Here is a 20,540-nt window from a genome sequence, read left to right on the forward strand (position 1 = left end):
GAAAAAGAGATATGGAGGCTGAATTTTTATTATTATTATGTTTGGGGTGGGGGGTAGGCAGGATGAGCTCCCTCAAACCCCCACCCCAACCCGCAGATGGTGGAGTGGTGGCATCCAGTTCACCTCCTCTCCAGCCACCACTATTCCTTTCTCTCCACACAAGGGGATGTGTGGGTCTCTCTCCCATAGGAGACACCCCATCCCATCCCCCCCCATTCCTCACTCCACCCCCCCTACTCCACCCCTCACCCGCCAAGCCTTTCTCCTCGTAGGCCGTCATGACGCGTAGAGGGGGGAAGGGGGCGGGGCAGACGGGGGCACCGGAAGCGGTCTGAACGGCGCGCGCGGCGGCGGCGCCGGGAGACCGCGGAAGGCGGGGTTTGCGTGTGAGGGAAGCGGGGAGTATGCGCGCGCGCGCAAGCGAGAGAGAGAGAGCAGGAGGGGGAGGGGGAGGAGCCGTGGTGGAAGCCCCCGGCGCCTGCGCAGTGGCGTCCGCCGCTGTTGGCCGGTCGCGCCGCGCCTCCGCCGACGCCTGGTCGGTGGGTGTTTCTCTCTCTCACACACACATAGAGAGAGACGCGGCCGGGTGCCGTCGGAAGGCGTCCGTCGCAAGGGGGTGGTGTGGGGTGAGGTGGAGAAGAGAGGGGAGGGGCGGCTGTCCGTCCCCGCGACTGAGGCGCGGGTTTTTTTGGGGGGAGGGAGGAGGAGAGGGAAGAGGGGCGGGACGGAGCGCGCGAGCATGTGAAGATGGCGGAGCTGCAGATGCTGCTGGAGGAGGAGATCCCCGGGGGGCGCCGGGCCCTCTTCGACAGCTACACCAACCTCGAGCGGGTCGCCGAGTACTGCGAGACCAACTACATACAGGTACGGCGTATTTTTGGGGGGGGCGCCCTTCCCACAGCCGGGTCTTTTCTTTCCTACCTCCCGCCCCCCCCCAAAAACCGCCCCTCGCTGAGGGGAAATTTCGGGGCGTCAGACGTTTCGTGCTTCCCTCCCCCCCCGGAGCGGGTGTTTCTGGAACCGGGAGTGTGGGGGTTGGGCGATCGTGGGAATGGGCGACACGCGTCCTGCGGCGGGATGTCCGCGCAAGAGGCCGCCTCGGCATATCTTGAGCGCTGGGAGAGATGCTCGGTTTCGCAGGCTCAACCCCACGTTGTGTGTTTTTTTAAAAAACAACAATGGAGCAAGCCCGTGCACATTTTCTTTTTTTTTGGGGGGGGGGAACCCAGCCAGATGGGCGGGGTATAAATATTTTTATTTATTACATTTCTACCCCGCCCTTCATAAAACAATATCGGTGCGGTTCACAAGAGAAATAATAATAATAATAATAATACATGGGGACGGCTTCCCTTTTTTGCCCCCCCCCCCGGTGACCCTCCCCTGCTGCTCGCGGTTTCCAGAAGCCGTGGGATCGTTCGAATCGTGGATCTGGAAGGCATCGCGAGGGTCATCTAGCCCACCCCCAGTCCCCTGCAGCGCAGAAATCCTTTGCCCAACGTGGGGTTCGAACCCACGACCGTGGGATTAAGAGCCTCGAGGAAACGCTTCTCGTTCTGCAGCGTTGTGTGGAGTGATTTGTGCTCATGCTGCGCTTGGAAAGTGTGTGTGTGAATGCGCACACGATTCTTGGCAGATACTGCTGTGAAATGATTTGAGAACAGACCTTTCCCCCTTACAATGTGTCGCTCCTTCTAGATAGGTGATGTCCAGATGTGCATTCATAAAAGACTGCCTTCTTCCCTCCTCCTCAGCTAAGAATATCACAGTATGCTCGGAATAAGAGGATATTAGTTGATCTTGTAATTCAGACTCCCAAGCCACCAGACTGTCCGTTTACTGCTGAAATCTTGAGCGGCCAACATTGTTCTGGAGGTGGTGATGTTAAACTGCATCTTCAGGGCTCCTCCTGTGATGTAGTAGTTGAGGTTACTTGCACCTGGGTGGGTTGTTAGCTTTTTGGTATTTCTGCTGTGTCTTGGGGAAAAGAAAAAAACCAACCGGGTTTCCTTCTGAATAAACATGCTGCGTGCAGAAATTATTTAAACAGGCGGTCGGCCTAGCTTAGGTTGCATGTATTTTAGATTGCATCCTCGCCACACCAGCCTTTCATGCACACTTGCAGGAGAGAGGTGATACGGTTAACTCTCATATTATTGCATGGTATGCAGTGTCATTAAAATGTCACATTGATACAATTCAGTAGCTCTCTGCCTGCTGACTGGCGTTTTGTCTTTGAAAGATTTTTCAATGAAGCTGCCATTTCAGTGACTGCATAGTGAAAAGATGCTGGGGAAAGACAAGGCAAATGAGTAGTAGATCTCCAGAGGCACAGGGGTGGGTGCCTATGTGTAAGTTCCAAATATAAATAATGGCATAATGATAAATAATGGCATAATGACAGCTTGTCTTCCACGCATTGCTGATTAAAAAGGGAAATTGGATATGGCTAACAACTGAATGCAGGTGATTTTGCTTCAGGTGGGCATTGTGAAGCTGCATCTGTTGCTTCAATACATGCCTAGGTTTTATTCACATATCTATTATCTTATTATTTAAGCCTGCATTGCCTTCCAGCTCATTCTAATGAATCTAAGCTTTCTGGACTTTATGTAAAGGAATGCTCGAAGAAAAGAAAGGCAAATTTATTTTCTCTTAGCATAGTCACTTTACAACAAGTGAATTCTGCAACCTGTTTTTGATTTGCAAAATAACATAGCTTGGGGCATGTAAGGGTTGTGAAACCTTGGAATTTGTTTCCTTAAGTGTATCCATGATGTAAGTATAGCAAGTTCTCAAGCAGAGACCAAGAACCAGTAAAAGACATTTATAGAACCAGTTTCTCTGTATCTTCTAATATATTATTTGAAGAACAAGGAAAGGGTGGAGCATTTAAAGTGCCACAATGAGAACATGCATTGATCCATTTACATTATTAGAATGACCAGACCTATTAATTGGCTTATCTTTGTGTGTTCAGAGAGCTTTTGTAGTTGGTGCGTGTACCATGGTTTCACCATGGTGTCCTTTATGCATAATAGCTAATGGTCTGAACTAAGCAAAAGTTTTTTCTTTTATAGCACAGGATGAATGAGATCTTTTTTGCCATGTTGCATCATGGTGGGAACGGGTAGGCTTGCAGGATTTTTTGCTTTTAGTTTTAATAGAAAATATTCTGGCATTTGACCTGGAGATGATTGAATTTCTGATCAGTCTTTGCTGAAATGGTGGTGTGATGTGGCGAGAGCAATTATCATCGCCCCCTGATATCATAGCTTTGGAGAATTTTACTGAGGCTTGCAGAAGGTTAAAGAAGTATTGTTTGCGGAGGAACGTAGAGTCTGATATAATGATAGAAATTTTAGCCAACTGTGCAAATTAAAGCTTTCTCTCCATATAGTTCTGGTGACAATACTTTTTGAGCTGAGATATTTTTCTGCCAGATTTTTGGTACTTAATTGTTATATTACATGATGTAAGGTGGGTAGCTAATTAGGACCAGAGTGGAAGAGATACTGTATCTTGCCCAGTTCACATGTAATTCTAAGCCAAAACATGGATAAGAGATTGTGATACTCCTGCTACTGCAAGCTAAGCTATGATTTGACTTAAGTTGTCCAAACCCAGGGTCATGCTTTGCTTTCTTCAGACCAACCACAAGCTGTAAACAAAGAACAAACCTTGGCTACCGCTTGTGGAGTGAAATAAATCTCAAGCCCAAATTCTGATAACACTTGATTACCGTAAGTCCAACCATAGTTTACCTTATAGCAGCACAGCAGCAACAGGACTGAAGAAGGAACAAAGCAGCTGCAATCGACTCCACATGCCTGCACATTTTAGTGTTACATTTGAACTGGGTCATTGTGAAGTTGAAAAATGACTCAGAATCTGCTAGCTTTCAGAATAAAACCTTAGGATGGCAGTTTCCAGTAGAAAACAAGATATGGCTGGACCACTGAAAACTAGATTTCCTCCCAGGAATTACTGGGAAAATGAGAACTTCAAAATCTGAATGTGTCTTTAGCCCATGTATATTGTTTTGAGTGCAACTTAACTCAGCAAAAAAGGGAATTTACAGATGCAGAAATTAGATTTCAGTTTAATTGGTACAGATTCCCTCTGTTGTGCAAACTGTTCTCAGATATGTGGCTTTATTCTCTGTGTGTTTACTCTGAAGTAATGATCATAGTGTTTAGTGAGGATTACTTTTCAGTAAGTATGCATGCTATTTGTAGCCTGAGTGAGTAGTGAAAAGATCTTCAGCACTTGCACCAATTTTTGAAGAGTTAATGTATGCGCTGAAGTGAGCCTGCTGCTTCTAAATGACATTTTATACTCCCACATAAGTATACACATGCACTGCTTTTTCATTTGCAACATATGCAAGTAGAAACATGGTCTTTTCTGCTCTACTCATGCATATTTTTAAAGGAAAAGCGGGTGATTTATACATGCGTGCACCTTTCATATCTGAAGTGCAATGCATGTATTTTTACAGAATATTATAAAGAAGCAGCCTAAGACAGATTGGTGAAGTAGTGAGTGGGATGTGAAGGCAGCTTGTATGAGCAAGCGATTTGCAAAATGCAGATACAGTGGAATCTTGGTTTGCGACCACAATTGGTTCCGGGGAGCCAGCCGCTCCTCGAGTTGGTCGCTCCCTGATGCACGCTTCTGCGCATCCGAGTGCTGCGGAACCCAGATGTAAACACTTCCGGGTCTGTGGTGGTCGGAAACCAGGGCGGCCGCTCCCCGGGGCGGCCGCAAACCGAGGTTCCACTGTACAAGAAGAGACTGTAACTACAGAGGATTCTTGCTAAGTACAGTGGTACCTCGGGTTACAAACGCTTCAGGTTACAGTTTCCGCTAACCCGGAAGTAGTATCTCAGATTAAGAACTTTGCTTCAGGATGAGAACAGAAAGTGTGTTCCGGCGGTGCGGCGGCAGCAGGAGGCTCCATTAGCTAAAGTGGTGCTTCAGGTTAAGAACAGTTTCAGGTTAAGAATGGACCTCCGGAACGAATTAAGTTCTTAACCAGGGGTACCACTGTATATATGGGATACTAGAATTCTGAAAATGACATTGTGGATAGTACTACATTGAAAATAGCAAATTGAACAACTAAATATTTTATGATTTCTTGAAAAATTTAATATTTTATGATTTCTTGAAAAAATATGTATACACATGCAGGTGTTGAGTGTTCAGTATTGAAGTTAGTGTATCAGAATTTATCCCAGAACCTTACTTTGTAAATGGTTACAGTTCAGAATCTACTTTTTTATATAGTCATAGGCCATAATTGGATGTACCGGTAATTCTAAGTCATAGTTTAGCACAAGTGTTGCTGTCTTTCTTGGGCTTGTAGGTACGTTTGCAATTTTGAAAGACTGCCGGGGACACCACCCTTTTGGTTGCTTCATTCCCCCATGGATCAGTCAGTTTGCATGTGCAAACTCTTTCTCTGTTTTCCATAGGGTTTGGGTAAAAGTCAGATGCAGTAGAATTAAAACATTCTCTTGAATTCTTATTTTCACCATGGAAGCCAATGGGAACAAATGTGATCTGTACTGGGCGGGGGACCTGTGGAAAAAAATAGCCAGTTTCAAGAGGATCTGCTTTATTGGTTTTAGTGGCTTTCAATGTCAATAAGTCTACTGACTGAGTAAAACTTAGTTGAATGCATTTGCATGTTTCCCTTTTAACTGTACAATCAATCACTCATGACTATCCCAGGATTTTCAGGGAGAAACATTGTGAAGGGCTGTGTACACTCATTCAACCAACAATATTTATGTATGGCTTTTCTTCTTCTTTGGCGATCACTCGTATCCGAATAAGATTGTCTTCCATAAACACAATTTTAACAATGGGTCCGTAAGTGACTGTGGAGGCCAATTCTGGATCCACACGTCCTTCCATAGTGGGGACATTGTTTTCCAGGCGGGAGTTGATCACGGTGTGGATTTGCCTAGCACGCCTTCCTCTTAGCACGTTTCTCCTTTGCGTCCTGAGATCGAGTGTCTTCAAAGCCCATGACACCTTTGGTAAAGGCTGGGGTCCGCTCGCAGGGCAGTGTTTTTCATAAAGCAGGGATCGAGGATGCTAGTGGGTATGATGTACATTCATACATACAGTCAGCCGTACCTTGGAAGTCGAACGGAATTCATTCCAGAAGTTCGGCTTCCAAAATGTTCGGAAACCAAAGCGCGGCTTCTGATTGGCTGCAGGAAGCCGCGGAAGCTGTGCCAGATGTTTGGCTTCCGAAAATCGTTTGAAAACCGGAACACTCACTTCTGGGTTTTGATAATTTGGGAGCCGATTTGTTTGGGAGCCAAAGCGTTTGAGATCCAAGGTACGACTATACTTATTTTCTCCCTCCACACACATTTCTTTGAAGGGGATAAATGCATTTGAGGACATCCTCTGCAAGCAGTTGGCTTATCATCCTCTTACCTAAATAAAGATTTTTATTTTTTTAAGCCATGCTGGGAAAGAAGCGCAACTTTTAATCTTCACGATTACCTTCATAGCTGAATGCAAAACAATGTAACTACACTTGCATGTTGGTAATCTGACAAGAGCATAGTGTTGTCCTGAAATAAACAGTGTGATTTTTGTACTCTCTGCCATTTGGTTATATATAAACTCTGTGTGAGGGAAGGGAAGTCTCAGCACTTTTCACAATGCCTTTTTTTATTTGTTCTGTCTCCTGTATAATGGGTTGGAAGTTTTTACTTTGCCACACAAGTTAAAAAGGAATATGTTGGTGGGATAACTGATTCTTGAAATGCTAACAGGGCTCCACTTGGTATTTGGGAGCTAGTCCTCCTGAAATAGTGGTTTTACTAAGTAAGATCTAATGGTTTTGAATTAATTACAGTCATACCTTGTGTTGCGTTCTGCTCTTGTTACGGACTTTCAGCTTACGAATGCGGCAAACCCGGAAGTGTTTACTGCCTGCACATGCGCAGAAGCAATCTGCGTGCTTTGTGCAAGCGCAGAGGTGCTTGATTGTGCCGCGCACATGTGCAGAAGAGGCACTCTAGTTGCGGGCCTTTTGGGGTGCAAATGGCAAATGGCACCCCAAAATGGATTAAGTCCGTGAATGGCACCCCAAAACGGATTAAGTCCGCAACCACTGTACTTCTCTTTGTTAATTCCTTGAGGTCAGAGCATGTCACGTTACTACTGCACAAGGAAATTGAGTAATCTTGAGAGATTCTCCCAGTTAAGGATGCTTTGGGATAAAATGTCTTCTCCTGCTGGGCAAGACTGCTTTTTTCCAGCTCTTTACTGTCTCTGGCCATCTGCAGAGATAGCTGACTCAATATTACAGAGGGGAACAGGTCTAACCTTGCCTGTGGAATAAATTCCTTTAGGAAAGGAAAAGGATTGCATTCAAGAGCAATAGGGGGTATTTAAATTCTAAATTTATAAAACAGAATAAATAGCTCAAAGTAGTATTGATGAGACGACTCGGGATGTAACACAGTGATGCTACAGAAACCAAGAGACAACTGTAATATTCACCATCTTTCTTGCACTGAGACAACCAGTGTTTTTTTTACTAGATAAAGAGGTGCTGGAACTTACCATGAATGCCTCCCTCTTTCTCTTAGAATGGCAATGGCACCCGCCTGAGAGGTGCTGGAACTGAGTTCCTGTGAGTTTCCCCTGAAAAAAGCCCTGGAGATGACCAAAGTTATCACAGTGGTTAAGGCTGGGGATTTCTCAGGAATTTGGCTCTCTTTACTGCTGGCAATATTTGTGTTATGATGTCCTTCTGATTTCTATACAGTGGAACCTCGTGTTATGTACTGCCCTCCTCACGAATGCTTCGGGTTACAAGCTCTGATAACCCAGAATTAGATGCTCCTGGTTGCGAACTTTGCCCCGGGATGCGAGCGGAAGTCGTGTGCTGCTGGTGCAGCAGCAGCAGGAGGTGCCATTAGCAAAAGCGCGCCTCATGTTAAGAACAGTTTCAGGTTACAAACAGACCTCTGGAGGTACCACTGTACTGGAAAAGTCTAAAACAGAGATGAAGCACCTGTGTCCCTCCATATGTTGCTGGACTCTAACAATATCTGGAGGGTCACAGGTTCTTTATCCCTGGTCTAAAGTAAGGGTTAGAAGGGATGAGCAGAAAGCTTGAGGCTATGCTGCCCTAGAATCTAGACCAGGCACCCCCAAACTTCGGCCCTCCAGATGTTTTGGACTGCAATTCCCATCTTCCCCGACCGCTGGTCCTGTTAGCTAGGGATCATGGGAGTCGTAGGCCAAACCATCTGGAGGGCCGCAGTTTGGGGATGCCTGATCTAGACAGAAGCCACATAGGTAGAAATTCCTTCCATGCAGACAATGGTGTAACTTCCTCATGTACTTTGTCATACTGTATGTGACAAACACATGTGTCTTTATTTCTTCTGGGTAGGAATTGGTGGCATGCTGTATTTGTTAGTTGCCTACCACATTTGCACCTCGTGAGATTACAAATCTTACTATCTCACACCGGATGAATTATTCACACAGTTCTATAGAAGAGACTTCCATCTAGGAAATGTCATCTTGTGAGAAACAGCCGTGGAAAAGGGTGGGGAAACATTATCATTAAAGAGATTTAAGGATCCAGGAAAAAAAAAATCAGATTGAAATGGATTTAAGACATGTGAACACTTCAAGCATCATGCTTTAAGCACATACTGGACGGATTTAAAAGGCATTAGTGGTCTAATTGGGATACTTCAAAACTAATGTTCCTGCCTTTTAAAAACAAGCAAACAAATAAACTTGCTAATGTCAAAGATTTGTGTGAAGTAAAAATCAGTGTGCGCACTTAGACGAAACATATTCCAATTGACATATGAAATTGCTGAGTGTGTGAAATACATACATAGAAAATACCCTGATGTGCAATTTTTTGAGACAGTACTTAGATTAAAAGTTAAATTTAAGTACTACATTTTAATTGTGATGTATTAAATTGCTAATATTGGACATCTAGACGCTTGAATCTGTTCTTTATGAATAACCTGAATCAGGGGACTGATTTCATTTTCTTAGGGGCTAGACTACATTGGCATTGTCTAAAAAGGCACAAGGGATATGCAGTCTATGGCCCAAGGCTGCTTGACTTGTCAGGATGCCCTTTTCACTGAAGCACACACACAGAGACAGGCTTGGTTTAGAGTAGTACAAATGAAATGTGATTGGCTTTATATAGATGGTAACATTGTGGAGGAGACAGTACATATTTCTTCATTGTTTCTGGCATGAGGAAAGAACAGCACTACCGGTAGCTGGGAGGCTCAGGAAAGTGGACTTGGTATCATTACCCTCCGCAGAACTTCCCATGTGCTGTTGTCTACCTCTTTTGGAGGAGTGTGTTTGGAGCCACCTATGAACCACCTAGCCTGGTGGGAAGACCCAGCTTTCTCTGAACTGTGTTTAAGCCAGGCTGCTGGGCCCCTTGGAATACAGCAAGATGAGCATGGCTCACATTTTAATTTAGTTTAGTTTAGTTTTTGTTGCTTAACTTTGGTTTTGCTTTATGTATTATATCTTTCTATATGAACTTATCATATGTTTGTTGAATTACTTTTTTTTTATTGAAAGGTTTTGCAACATTTTTTTCAAATATTTTGATAATTAGATGGTTGGGAGATACTTTGAGCGTAGGAAGAGTCTGCTGGGCCTAGCATCCTGTTCTCACAGTTGCCAGCCCAATGGCAATGGAAAGGCCAAAAGCAAACCCTGAGTGCAACAGCACTCTACCCATTTGTGATTCCCAGCAACTGGTATACTGCCTCCAACAGTGGAGGCAGAAAGAACATAGCCATCATGGGCACAAAGTTCCTGTGGAGAAGTGACATACAGTGGTACCTCAAAAGTTGAACGGAATCCATTCCGGAAGTCCATTCGACTTCCAAAATGTTCGGAAACCGCATGCGGAAGTTGCATTGGATGTTTGGGTTCCAAAGAACATTCGCAAACCGGAACACTCACTTCCGTGTTTGTGGTGTTTGGGAGCCAAAACATTCGACTCTCAAGGTGTTCACGAACCAGGGTACGACTGTATAACTAAACTTAAACTAGTAGCCTGCTTTCAGCTCTTGCCTGTGTACAGGATTCTGGACTAGATCAACCACTGGCTTGATACACTAGGCTCTTCCTATGTTCTTATGTTATGTTAGGATAGTAGCTTTGGCAAGAACAGCTAATATAATCTCTTGCCATGCACCTTGTGTACATGATGTAATCTCCAATTTAGTAAATTTGATTTATTGGAAGTAATAGATTCTGCATACTTGACAGAAATTTCCATCATCTGTTAGTCTTTCATCAAGTAAGATGAGTAGAATTCCTGACTGTTAAGTATAGAAGATCATAAACTTTTAAGATAAAATATGAATACAGTGGAACCTCGGTGTATGAACACCTCGGTTTACGAATTTTCGGTTTACGAACGCCACGGACCCATCTGGAACGGATTAATTCACTTTCCATTACTTTCAATGGGAAAGTTCGCTTCAGTTTATGAACGCTTCAGTTTAAGTACTCTGCGGACCGTCTGGAACAGATTAATCCACTTTCCATTACTTTCAATGGGAAAGTTTGCTTCAGTTTATGAACGCTTCAGTTTATGAACAGACTTCCGGAACGAATTGTGTTCATAAACCGAGGTACCACTGTATATGACAATTAACCCAGAATGCTTAGCAGGCTTCTTAATATCAAATTACAGTAAACTTGCCTTTTTGCATTTGAAAATAGAATGAACAGGGTAGGTGTCTATCTCTATTGGTGTTGATATTTATATTTCATATTAAAAATGTATTTGACTGTCTCTTTTGGCTGCAGTTGCAAATGTAACATGTTGGTTCTCAAATTATGCTACTATATGGTTGCTTTGCATAGCTGTTTAATACTGATTTATGACAATACTATTTTAAAAATATTTGTTCAGATACTAACTTACTATTTGGAGTACCAGTACTCTGAATTCTATTAAGTTACGTATGTTGTAGGAGTTGTGCCTAAAACACATGTTAATCTCTGTGGCTAATTTCTTTTGGTTTTAAGACAGGAAGTGGCTCACCACTGTGTTGAATATTTAGCTGCAGCCTGTGCCTAGACTAGTTAGGTGACAAACTCAAATGTTCTTCAAAAGTCAGTACAGTTCAGTTGAAAATGCGGAGCCTAGCTTCCTTATTGAATATAATTACAAAAATAACAGAAAAATACAGTTAAAATAACAGTACAATGCCTAATAAATAACCATTCTGTAGATGAAAATTAATTGAGCCTGATTGGCCAAAGATCTAAAATGCTTAAAAAGTAGGTAGTAAGTGTAGATGAATTGACTTAATTGTCAACACAGCCTGTAAATTGGGTATTAGTGGAAGTTTTTAAGGAGCCAGTATTTGTCGGTTCAGTGGCTAGTTCTCTATAGCAATCTCTTAGTGTTGACTAATTATTTGGGCCTTTGATACTGCAACAAAAGTATATTGTTATAAACCATTACGTGGAGCTTCACGTTAGGGTTGTCTTAGTCATTGAGAAGACATTGAAGGGGAATTGAGCTTTCATTTGTCCAGAGCTGCCTTAACGTAAGCACTCCAAACGAGTGTAATAAAAATGATTTCTGTTGTGGTTTGCACAGAAACTTGAAATAAGTGCTGGTGGTTTGCTGATTGCATACTTTGACTTCATTACTATGAGGAATCTTTTAAAACAATGCCCATGTGTTTGATTTTTCTTAGTTGAATTCTGTCATGGTTAAAGACTTCTCTTTCTCCTAATATGCCGTAATTAAAACTCGCGGTTACTTAAAAGTTTTGTCAGACAAGAGTGTTTCCATTACCTCTGCAAATCTAGGAGTGGGAGAGGAATATTCCAGCAACATTGTAGAATATGTGTGATGGAATTTGTAGACAAGTTGATTTGTTCCTATTAAAATATAAGCGCTGAGTATGGTTTCCCCCTCTCTTTTAGGGCGGGGGTTATTGGGTTATTTTTATTTTGATTATATATTTTGATTTTGTTCTGTGAACTGCTCTGAGACCTCTGGGTATAGGGCGGTATATAAATTCAATGAATAATAATGATAATAATAATAATAATTTTAAGTCACAACACCCTCATGTTTTTCAGTGCCTCTTAACATCTAATATCCCTAGACTATTAAACTGAAAATTACTTTCTGAATTCACACATGTATTACTTTAGATGATATAAGTTAGTTGTGCTATTAGAGTTTTGAAAAGGAAAGAGTGTTAATCTGGAGAGTCTTAATTTCCTAGAGCAGACTTGTAAATAGCTAAGTGCTTGGATGCCTGTGGCAAGTGAAATTTGTCTGCATGACGTAAGATGAGTTTGAATTTCTTCTAGTCATAAAAAGGCAGTAGCTGTCTTTTCTCTCTCTTTCTGGAAGACCATCAGCTCTGAAGAAAAATCAGACCCTGTTCACCGTTGGGGGATTTGGGGCTCGGACTGTGTATATATGCAGTCTTTGTGGAAGAATTGTACACTTCTCTCCCACTCTCTATGATGTGCAGCTAAGCTGTGGTCGCTGCCTGATTTGTCCCACTTAGGATTCTGTGTTTGTGTCCCAGCAGGGGACAACCACATTGTTCAGCCCAGACACTGAGGTCCAGCTCTGAGGGTCTTCTGGCGGTTCCCTCAGTGTGAGAGGTGAGGTTACAGGGAACCAGGCAGAGGGCCTTCTCAGTAGCAATGCCTGCCCTGTGGAACACCCATCAGATGTCAAGGAAATAAACAACTATCTGACTTTTAGAAGACATCTGAAGGCAACCCTGTATTGGGAAATTTTTTATGTCTAATGTTTAGCGATTTTTATGTGCTGTAAGCCACCCAGAGTGGCTGGGGAAACCCAACCAGATGGGCGGGGAATAATAATAATAATAATAATAATAATAATAATAATAATAATAATAATAATTATTATTATTATTTTTCCCACCCAAAGTTCTCCCATTACAACTTTTGCATTCAGACTCGGACTCTTCTGCAACAATTCCAACTATCACTTGATAGTATTTTTTCAGCAGTCCTGTCCCCATCCCCCTAGACCAGATGGCTTCTTGGGATAAACCATCTACTTGGCTGAGATTACACCTGTCTGCTATCATTGGTTGTATTGTGAACGCTGCTCACTTCATAGAGATTGTGCAGCCATTTCCCCCCAGGTCCTGCAAACATGTGGATTCTGCTCTCATTTGAGTCTTATTTTCTCTGCAGAACCTTCTGTATTCAATGTTATGCTCTCCGTATGTTGTTGGACTATATCTCCTATCAGACCCAGCCAGCATGGTCAGTGATGATGGGATGGGAGTTTATACTCTAAACAATATCTAGAGGGCACCATATTGACTTCCCCTGCTGTTCTGTCCTAAGCAGAGGTCCTGCCTGGGGTATGAGGATGTCCCCTGCTGGGACACAAACACACAATCCTAAGTGGGACAAATCAGGCAGCGACCACAGCTTAGCTGCACATCATAGAGAGTGGGAGAGAGGTGTACAATGCAAACTCAACAGGGATTTGAATAGGGTGTATGCTAAGCACAAATTCCAGGGATCCAGGGTCATGTACTGCTAGTCCCGGGTCAGGGTCAAGGAAACAAAGGTCTAGCACAGGTCAGGTGCCAGCAAAACAAGGTCAGATAAAGGAGGGAGGGATTTAGGGAAGTAAAGTTAGGCAATACGCTCTACGTGGGGCTACCTTTGAAGGTGACCCAGAAACTGCAATTAATCCAGAATGTGGTAGCTAGACTAGTGACTGGGAGTGGCCACCAGGACCACATAACACAGGTCCTGAGAGATCTACAGGTACATTGGCTCCCAGTACGTTTCCGAGCACAATTCAAAGTGTTGGTGTTGACCTTTAAAGCCCTAAACGGCCTCGGTCCTGTATACCTGAAGGAGCGTCTCCACCCCCATCATTCAGCCCAGACACTGAGATCTTGCGCCGAGGGCCTTTTGGCGGTTCCCTCAATGCGAGATGTGAGTTTAGAGGGAACTAGACAGAGGGCCTTCTCGGTAGTGGCACCTACCCTGTGGAACGCCCTTCCAACAGATGTGAAGCAGCTATCCTATTTTTAAAAGTCATCTGAAGGCAGCCCTGTTTAGGGATGTTTTTAATATTTAATGCTGTATTGTTTTAATATTCGATTGGGAGCCGTCCAGAGTGGCTGGGGAGACTCAGCCAGATGGGTGGGTACATAGCTGTCAAGTTGTCCCTTTTTAAAGGGAAATTTCCTTATGCTGAATAGGCTTCCTTGTGAGAAAAGGGAAAACTTGACAGCTGTGGCGGGGTATAAATAATAAATTATATTATTATTATTATTTTAGGTTGAAATGCAAGCAAGCTGGGTAGCACCCTAGATAGCTCCAAGTGGCACCTAGGCAGGAAGCCAAACAAGGCAAACTTAAATGTTGTTTTAACACCAGCAACTGAGCCTTAAATGGGAATGCACATTCTAGCTAGCTCCACTCATGATGAGTGAAGCCTCTGTTCTTAAAGGAAAGTAGCCTGTTTTAGCAGTCACTGACTGGCAATGTAAAGGAGGCCCGGGGTTCTTTGTGGCCTCTGAGCTGAAGTTACTGGAATTTGAGGAAGGCTATGTGCCTTTCTATGTGCCTGTGACGGCACGTATGTCAAAGACTAGTTCTGTGGGTAAATCCTTTCCCCAGTCCATTATGTCCTTTGTATCCATGGTCTTTCCCCCTGAGGATGTGGCATTAGAGCTGTCAGCAATTCTGACTGCATTAAGAATTTTTGTTTGAAATAAAACAGAATTGTATACAGTACTGACTTTCATAGTCCATTGATGGCCTTAAAGTCACCTTATTTATGATTTTTGTTCTTTAGTAGTTGGGGGCACTTCAGTCTCCCCACTTTCAGGTTTTGTTGGATACCCAGGCGTCAAGGGCAATGAACTAGTTGACCAGGCTGCCAAGATGGCAAGCTGCCTTGCTTTCAATAATAAAAATGTGCCATCAAGAGACTTTCTTTGTATTCATTCATCCATTCATTGCATTTGTATCCTTTATCACCACCTCCCATTATTAAGTCCAACACGAAAGACTGGTGGCAAGAGCTGTGGGAAGACCAGACAAACTTTAAGTTTTGAAAGCTGAAACCTGTACTTCAGTTGTGGTTAGCCACCTTGCTTAAGAGCTGAAGGAAGAAAGTTGTCTCGACAGCACCAGGTTTGAGAGCTGCCAGACTGCTCCTCCAAATGCCACCTGGATGGTCCTTAGGCAGCATGGTGGAGGCAAACAGCAGTGGGGGAAAGTGGAAGAGAGAGGCTGCATTAGACACCCAGAAGCACAAAGGGGTGGGGGTGGGGAGACAGCTCAGAATAGTACTGTAAATTGATTTTTTCAAAATCTGCTTTTAGTATAGTTAAATGCCAAGCCTTTTTGGTAAGACACTCAGGTCTCTTTCGGGATCTCTCTGAGCATTCTAGCCTTTACCTGGAAAACAGAGAGAGCCAGGCAGGGCAACTGTTGCATGTAGCTTTCCATGCCTTCAGGCCTAAAAGGTTAAGGGCTTAGGCACTATGAAGTGCCTTGACAACTCAACTACACTCACTTCATTCTTGTGAAAGATGCAAGGGGAAGAAGAGAGGGAGAAGGGGTTGCAACTTAGGCAAGTGGGATGGGTGATGGGTGAGCATTGCCTCAAATCTTATTTGCAACGCTGCAGATACGCTCTGATGCTAACATACCATGGCATTTCATGGGTTTTCGGCTGGGGCACTTGTCTAGTGTCACAAATAGAATGGTGGTGCTATTAGTAAAACAAATCCCTATCTACAGAAAAGGCTTCATTGTGTAGATATTTCATTGAACTGGAGCATTAAAAGAGCTGTCTCTGTTCACACACAGAAAAACATGTAAACACAGATTTAAAATACCTCAGTGGACAATTTAAGAACAAATTAAATTGTTTCCAAGCATGGAAGAAAGTATTCTCATGTAAAATCTTTTGCAGCTGCACTGGCTCCCAGTGGAGTACAGGGTCAGATTTAAGGTGCTGTTTTTGACCTTTAAAGCCCTTCACGGCCTAGGACCCTCATATTTATGGGATTGCCTCTCCCAGTATGCCCTGCGGAGGACCTTAAGGTCCATAAATAGCAACACCTTAGAGATCCCAGGCCCTAAGGAAGTCAGATTAGCCTCAACCAGAGCCAGGGCCTTTTCAACATTGGCTCCGGCCTGGTGGAACGCTGTGTCTCATGAGACCAGGGCCCTGCGGGATTTGATTTCTTTCCGCAGGGCCTGTAAGACCCTGGCCTTTGGCCTGGAATCAACTTGATCCCCTCCCCCTTTTTCCTTTTCTGATTAGGCTGCATTTTAATTTTAATGTATTTAATCTTGTTTTTAAGCTGTATTTTAATTAATTGTTTCATATTCGGTGTTAGCTGCCCTGAGCCCGGTCTTGGCTGGGGAGGGAGGGGGTATAAATAAAATTTATTATTATTATTAAAATCGTACTTGTCGGAATTTGACCTGCTTTTATTCTTAAATTCTATCTATGCTAGACAGTTTCTGTTTGTAGTCCTTTTAAGTAAGAACAGAAAATTTACTTGCTAAAGGTTTCTGTTGGATTGATCCTTGCAAAGTTTAGGACAACTTTTGTACACTCTTGTGTGAGTTGGTGTTTGGCAAATAGTGCAGTTTCTTTAAGGGAAATAAAGGTCAGTTTGCCTGGGGAAAAGTCACATAGATTTTTAGGAGCTTTTCAGAAAAAGGGACAGAAGCATGGTAATGAATACTGTAGTTGACTTGAATGAGAATGTAGAAAGTGGAGAAACCCAGGGAATCAGGAATGGGGTGGGCAGATGAGTCATGATAATACGTAGTGATTTAAGGGTCCCAAGAGAATGGCAAGTGTTGAGACAGAAGGGGTTGCAGTATGTGGGGGTTATGTGGAAAAAGCATTGAGGAGATGGGAAAACTAAAGAGATGTTGCATGCACTAAAAGGTGGGCTAACAGTAATTCTTATAAATAAATTAAAAGTATTGAAGAAGCCTACATGTAAAGTATATAATAAAATCAAATCCGGCATGACGCTCAAGTGCTTTTAACCTTTCCTGATGTGTGAACAGTTATTGCCTGTTACTGGTTTCTGCATAACAGGCGAAACCATTTAGAACCTTTAATTTATTTATTTTAAAAATACTGTGTAAGCTTCAGTTAATCTTGCACGCAGTGAAACAGGGTATTCTATTGCGCGACATTCACATTGCCTACACTTTTCTCTAATTCATTCAGGTTTTTTAAATGAATGCTCTGAAATGCTGGCTTGTTATGATTGTTCTTAATGGCTGATAGCCTACTTCTCTGCTCCTTTAGGACACCCATTCATGAATGCTTGCTTTGTCCAATGCAGCCCCCCTCTCTCTGTAGGATTCTGTTGTGCTATAGGGGAGGTGAAGCTCTGTTTTGAAGTGGGATGAATTGATATTACTTTGCCACAAAACCAGAGCTATAGGGCAGTTTCCCTATAGGGTTGTAGTCTCCGATCTTTAGCGGTAGTGTAGCAGATTGAGCCCCTTATAATCACTGCTAAAGGGCAAAAGTGAAAATGACGTATAACTGCGAGGTGTGGAGTCTGTTACACGTTAAATTTATTGCAGATGAGTGAATTGTGGGTGAAGTACCCTAGCCCCAACCTCTGCTAAATGTTCCAGGCCTAGTGTCTAGGCTCTGACAGATGTACAAGTTAGGAGGCTGAGCTGCATTGTGTGGCTGATGTAGCTTGGGCGCTGTTGAGTGAAATTTCCCTGCCTTTCCTCTGATCCTTGAAGGAGGGGAGAAATTTGTTCAAACTGTAAACATGGCTCAGAGAGCTTACAAGGCCTCAGACACGGCACTTCATTTATGAGGGCATGCCATTTATTTTTGCTCCCTCTTGTGAGCCCATGTTTAATTGTTATATATCTTGGTACAGTACGGAGAACCTTTAGTTTTGAGAGTGGTCCCATTTTGGTTCCAAACCAATTGGCATGGGGCACACATTCTGGTGTTGAAGGAAACAAAATGCAGCGGTGTATCACCACCACTCCTAAGCCAGGGATCACCAGTGTTGTGCTTGCAGGCATATACGGTATGTGCATGTAAGTCTTCTTTGGTACCCACAGGGTTTCCCAGTGCCCCCCACCTCCCAATTGTGCTGGAACATGAATCCCTGACTGCAGTAGGCAAAATTGGAACAATGCTGCTGAATGGTTATCTGAGAGTTGGCAAAGTGAACACTTTTTTTGGGGGGGGATATGATTTTTATTAAATTTTCTGTTTTATAATTTCAGATAAACATTTTACATCCTTAAGATATCAGTGACTTCCCTTCTTTCCATGATTCATTTTGCATATCTTATATCCCTGCATATTTTGCAAAAAAACAACAACTATACCAATCGGTTTTCCATTTTCCCATCCATCAAAACTTATTTACACTGTTGAATTTATCTTAATGCTGCCAGCATTTTCAGGTGACAATTATTTTCCATATATTCAATAAACATTTTCCAATCATCTTTAAATATACAGTGGTACCTCTACTTACGAATAACTCTACTTATGAATGTTTCTACTTACGAATGGCGCTCCGTCCGCCATCTTGGATGCGGTTTAGATAGGATTTTTTCTACTTACGAATTTTTAGATAGGGTTGCTTCTACTTACAAATTTTTTCTCCCAATGCATTCCTATGCGATTTGACTTACAATTTTTTTCAACTTACGAATGTGCGTTTGGAACGCATTAAATTCGTAAGTAGAGGTATCACTGTATGTTCTTCTTGTTCTCTTATTCTATATGTTAAGTCTGCAAGTTGTGCATATTCTGTCAACTTAAGTTGCCAGCCTTCTTTGGTTGGGACCTTGCTCATTTTTCATTTTGGGGCTAACAGAACACGAGCCACAGTCGTTGCATACATAAATAACCTTTTCTGACACCTGGGAATTTCAGTATGAGTTATCCCCAACAGAAAGGACTCTGGTTTTGGGGGGAAGGTAATTTTAAACATTTTTTTTCCAATTCATTATAAATCATTTCCCCATGCTCTTTTACCTTTTTACATGTCCAAACAAAGTGAACACTATTTGTTGCTTTCATCACCTTGTTATAGGCATGACCATGTGTTTATAAATGCTTTGGGTCATCTTTGCAATAAAACTTGTTCCATGGCGCTTTATAGCTTCCGGCTCCTCTGGGAACAAGTTGCTTTGCAGCGCTGGAGAGGACACATAGCAGGAATGATTGCATCAATAGCCCCCCGCATTTCACTCTTCCAAAATGAGGCTAGGGCCATGACACAATCCTGAGCCTTGTCAACCATAAAATATCCTAGTGCATTAAAGGATCTGTTGATAAGCAATAGCAAAATTGTAGAGAGATGGGATTGCAATTATTTGCCTCACTTTGACAAAGTTAACGGGTTAAAGCAGGGGCATTAAGGAAAATGTTCTGTAGCCCCCCAGAAAAAAAAGCCTGCTATTAGGTTGCAGAATACAGTTTCAGTTGCATCTGATGAACTTGGTGCTTTAGAAACATATAACCAGATGGTCAGCTTTTCTGTTTTCATCCAAATGGACTCTGACTGTTTTCACGCTGAATCATATTTCTGCTGTTGCCAAAACTGATTTCATTGGTTACTTTAAAAAGCAAATTACTAGTTTTGAGTTGAAAGATGACTACACGTTTGGCTTGCCGTTGACTCTAGAAATGCGGCTCTTGCTAAAAATGCTGGAGTGCTGATTTATTGACTGCATTCACTTGGCACTGGTTGGAATAATAGATACGGGAAGGCAGGATGTAACCTTTGCTGGTTTTGAAGATTATGTATTTCTTAGCTGGTGTTCCCTTAAGTTATGAATAGCTCACAGCTTCTTTTCCCTCATATTTTCTTTTCTGTTACTTGAAGCAGAACAAACCATGTCATGAGGCACATGGCTAATCATGACTTACGGTACATAGTACAAAGAGGAGGAGGTTCTCCTGCCAGCTATATAGGGATGGGGAATATGTGATGACGACACTTTAGATGCTCTTGGACAGGCATCCCCAAACTGCGGCCCTCCAGATGTTTTGGTCTACAACTCCCATGATCCCTAGCTCAGTGTTTCCCAACCTTGTGCCTCCAGATGTTTTGGGACTACAACTCCCATCATCTCTAGCTAGCAAGACCAGTGGTCAGGAATGATGGGAATTGTAGTCCGAAAACAGCTGGAGGCACAAGGTTGGGAAACACTGCCCTAGCTAACAGGATCAGTGGTCGGGGAAGATGCGAATTGTAGTCCAAAACATCTGGGGGGCCGAAGTTTGGAGACTTCAGCTCTTAGCAGCCTCACCCCTGTTAACTATACACTTTGTATGTTTTATTCAGTCTTTTAATTGTTGCTTGATTTGAATACAGGACATTGGGGAGATTTAGTTAGATGCAGCAAACTGGCTATCAGGCATCCGTTAAATATTTCACTTGGTACAGGGTGACCTGGCATAATGC

The 20,540-nt window shown here is 42.9% G+C and overlaps 1 protein-coding gene across 6 annotated transcripts in view; it reads left to right on the forward strand.

Moving 5' to 3' along the window:
• Window positions 1-472: 472 nt before the first annotated feature.
• The window catches only part of ABI2 (abl interactor 2), a 52,099-nt gene continuing 32,031 nt past the window's right edge, over window positions 473-20,540 (forward strand). Inside the window, exon 1 of one of the 6 annotated variants that reach the window (XM_060281940.1) lies at window positions 473-864. In XM_060281940.1, the coding sequence (XP_060137923.1) occupies window positions 748-864 (117 nt within the window). In that variant the 5' untranslated portion in view covers window positions 473-747. The remainder of the gene's footprint in view (window positions 865-20,540) is intronic. The other 5 variants (XM_035137690.2, XM_035137680.2, XM_035137709.2 and 2 more) reach the window with 5 other exon arrangements.

Source organism: Zootoca vivipara, chromosome 1, assembly GCF_963506605.1.
Source record: "Zootoca vivipara chromosome 1, rZooViv1.1, whole genome shotgun sequence".
Lineage (NCBI taxonomy): Eukaryota > Metazoa > Chordata > Lepidosauria > Squamata > Lacertidae > Zootoca > Zootoca vivipara.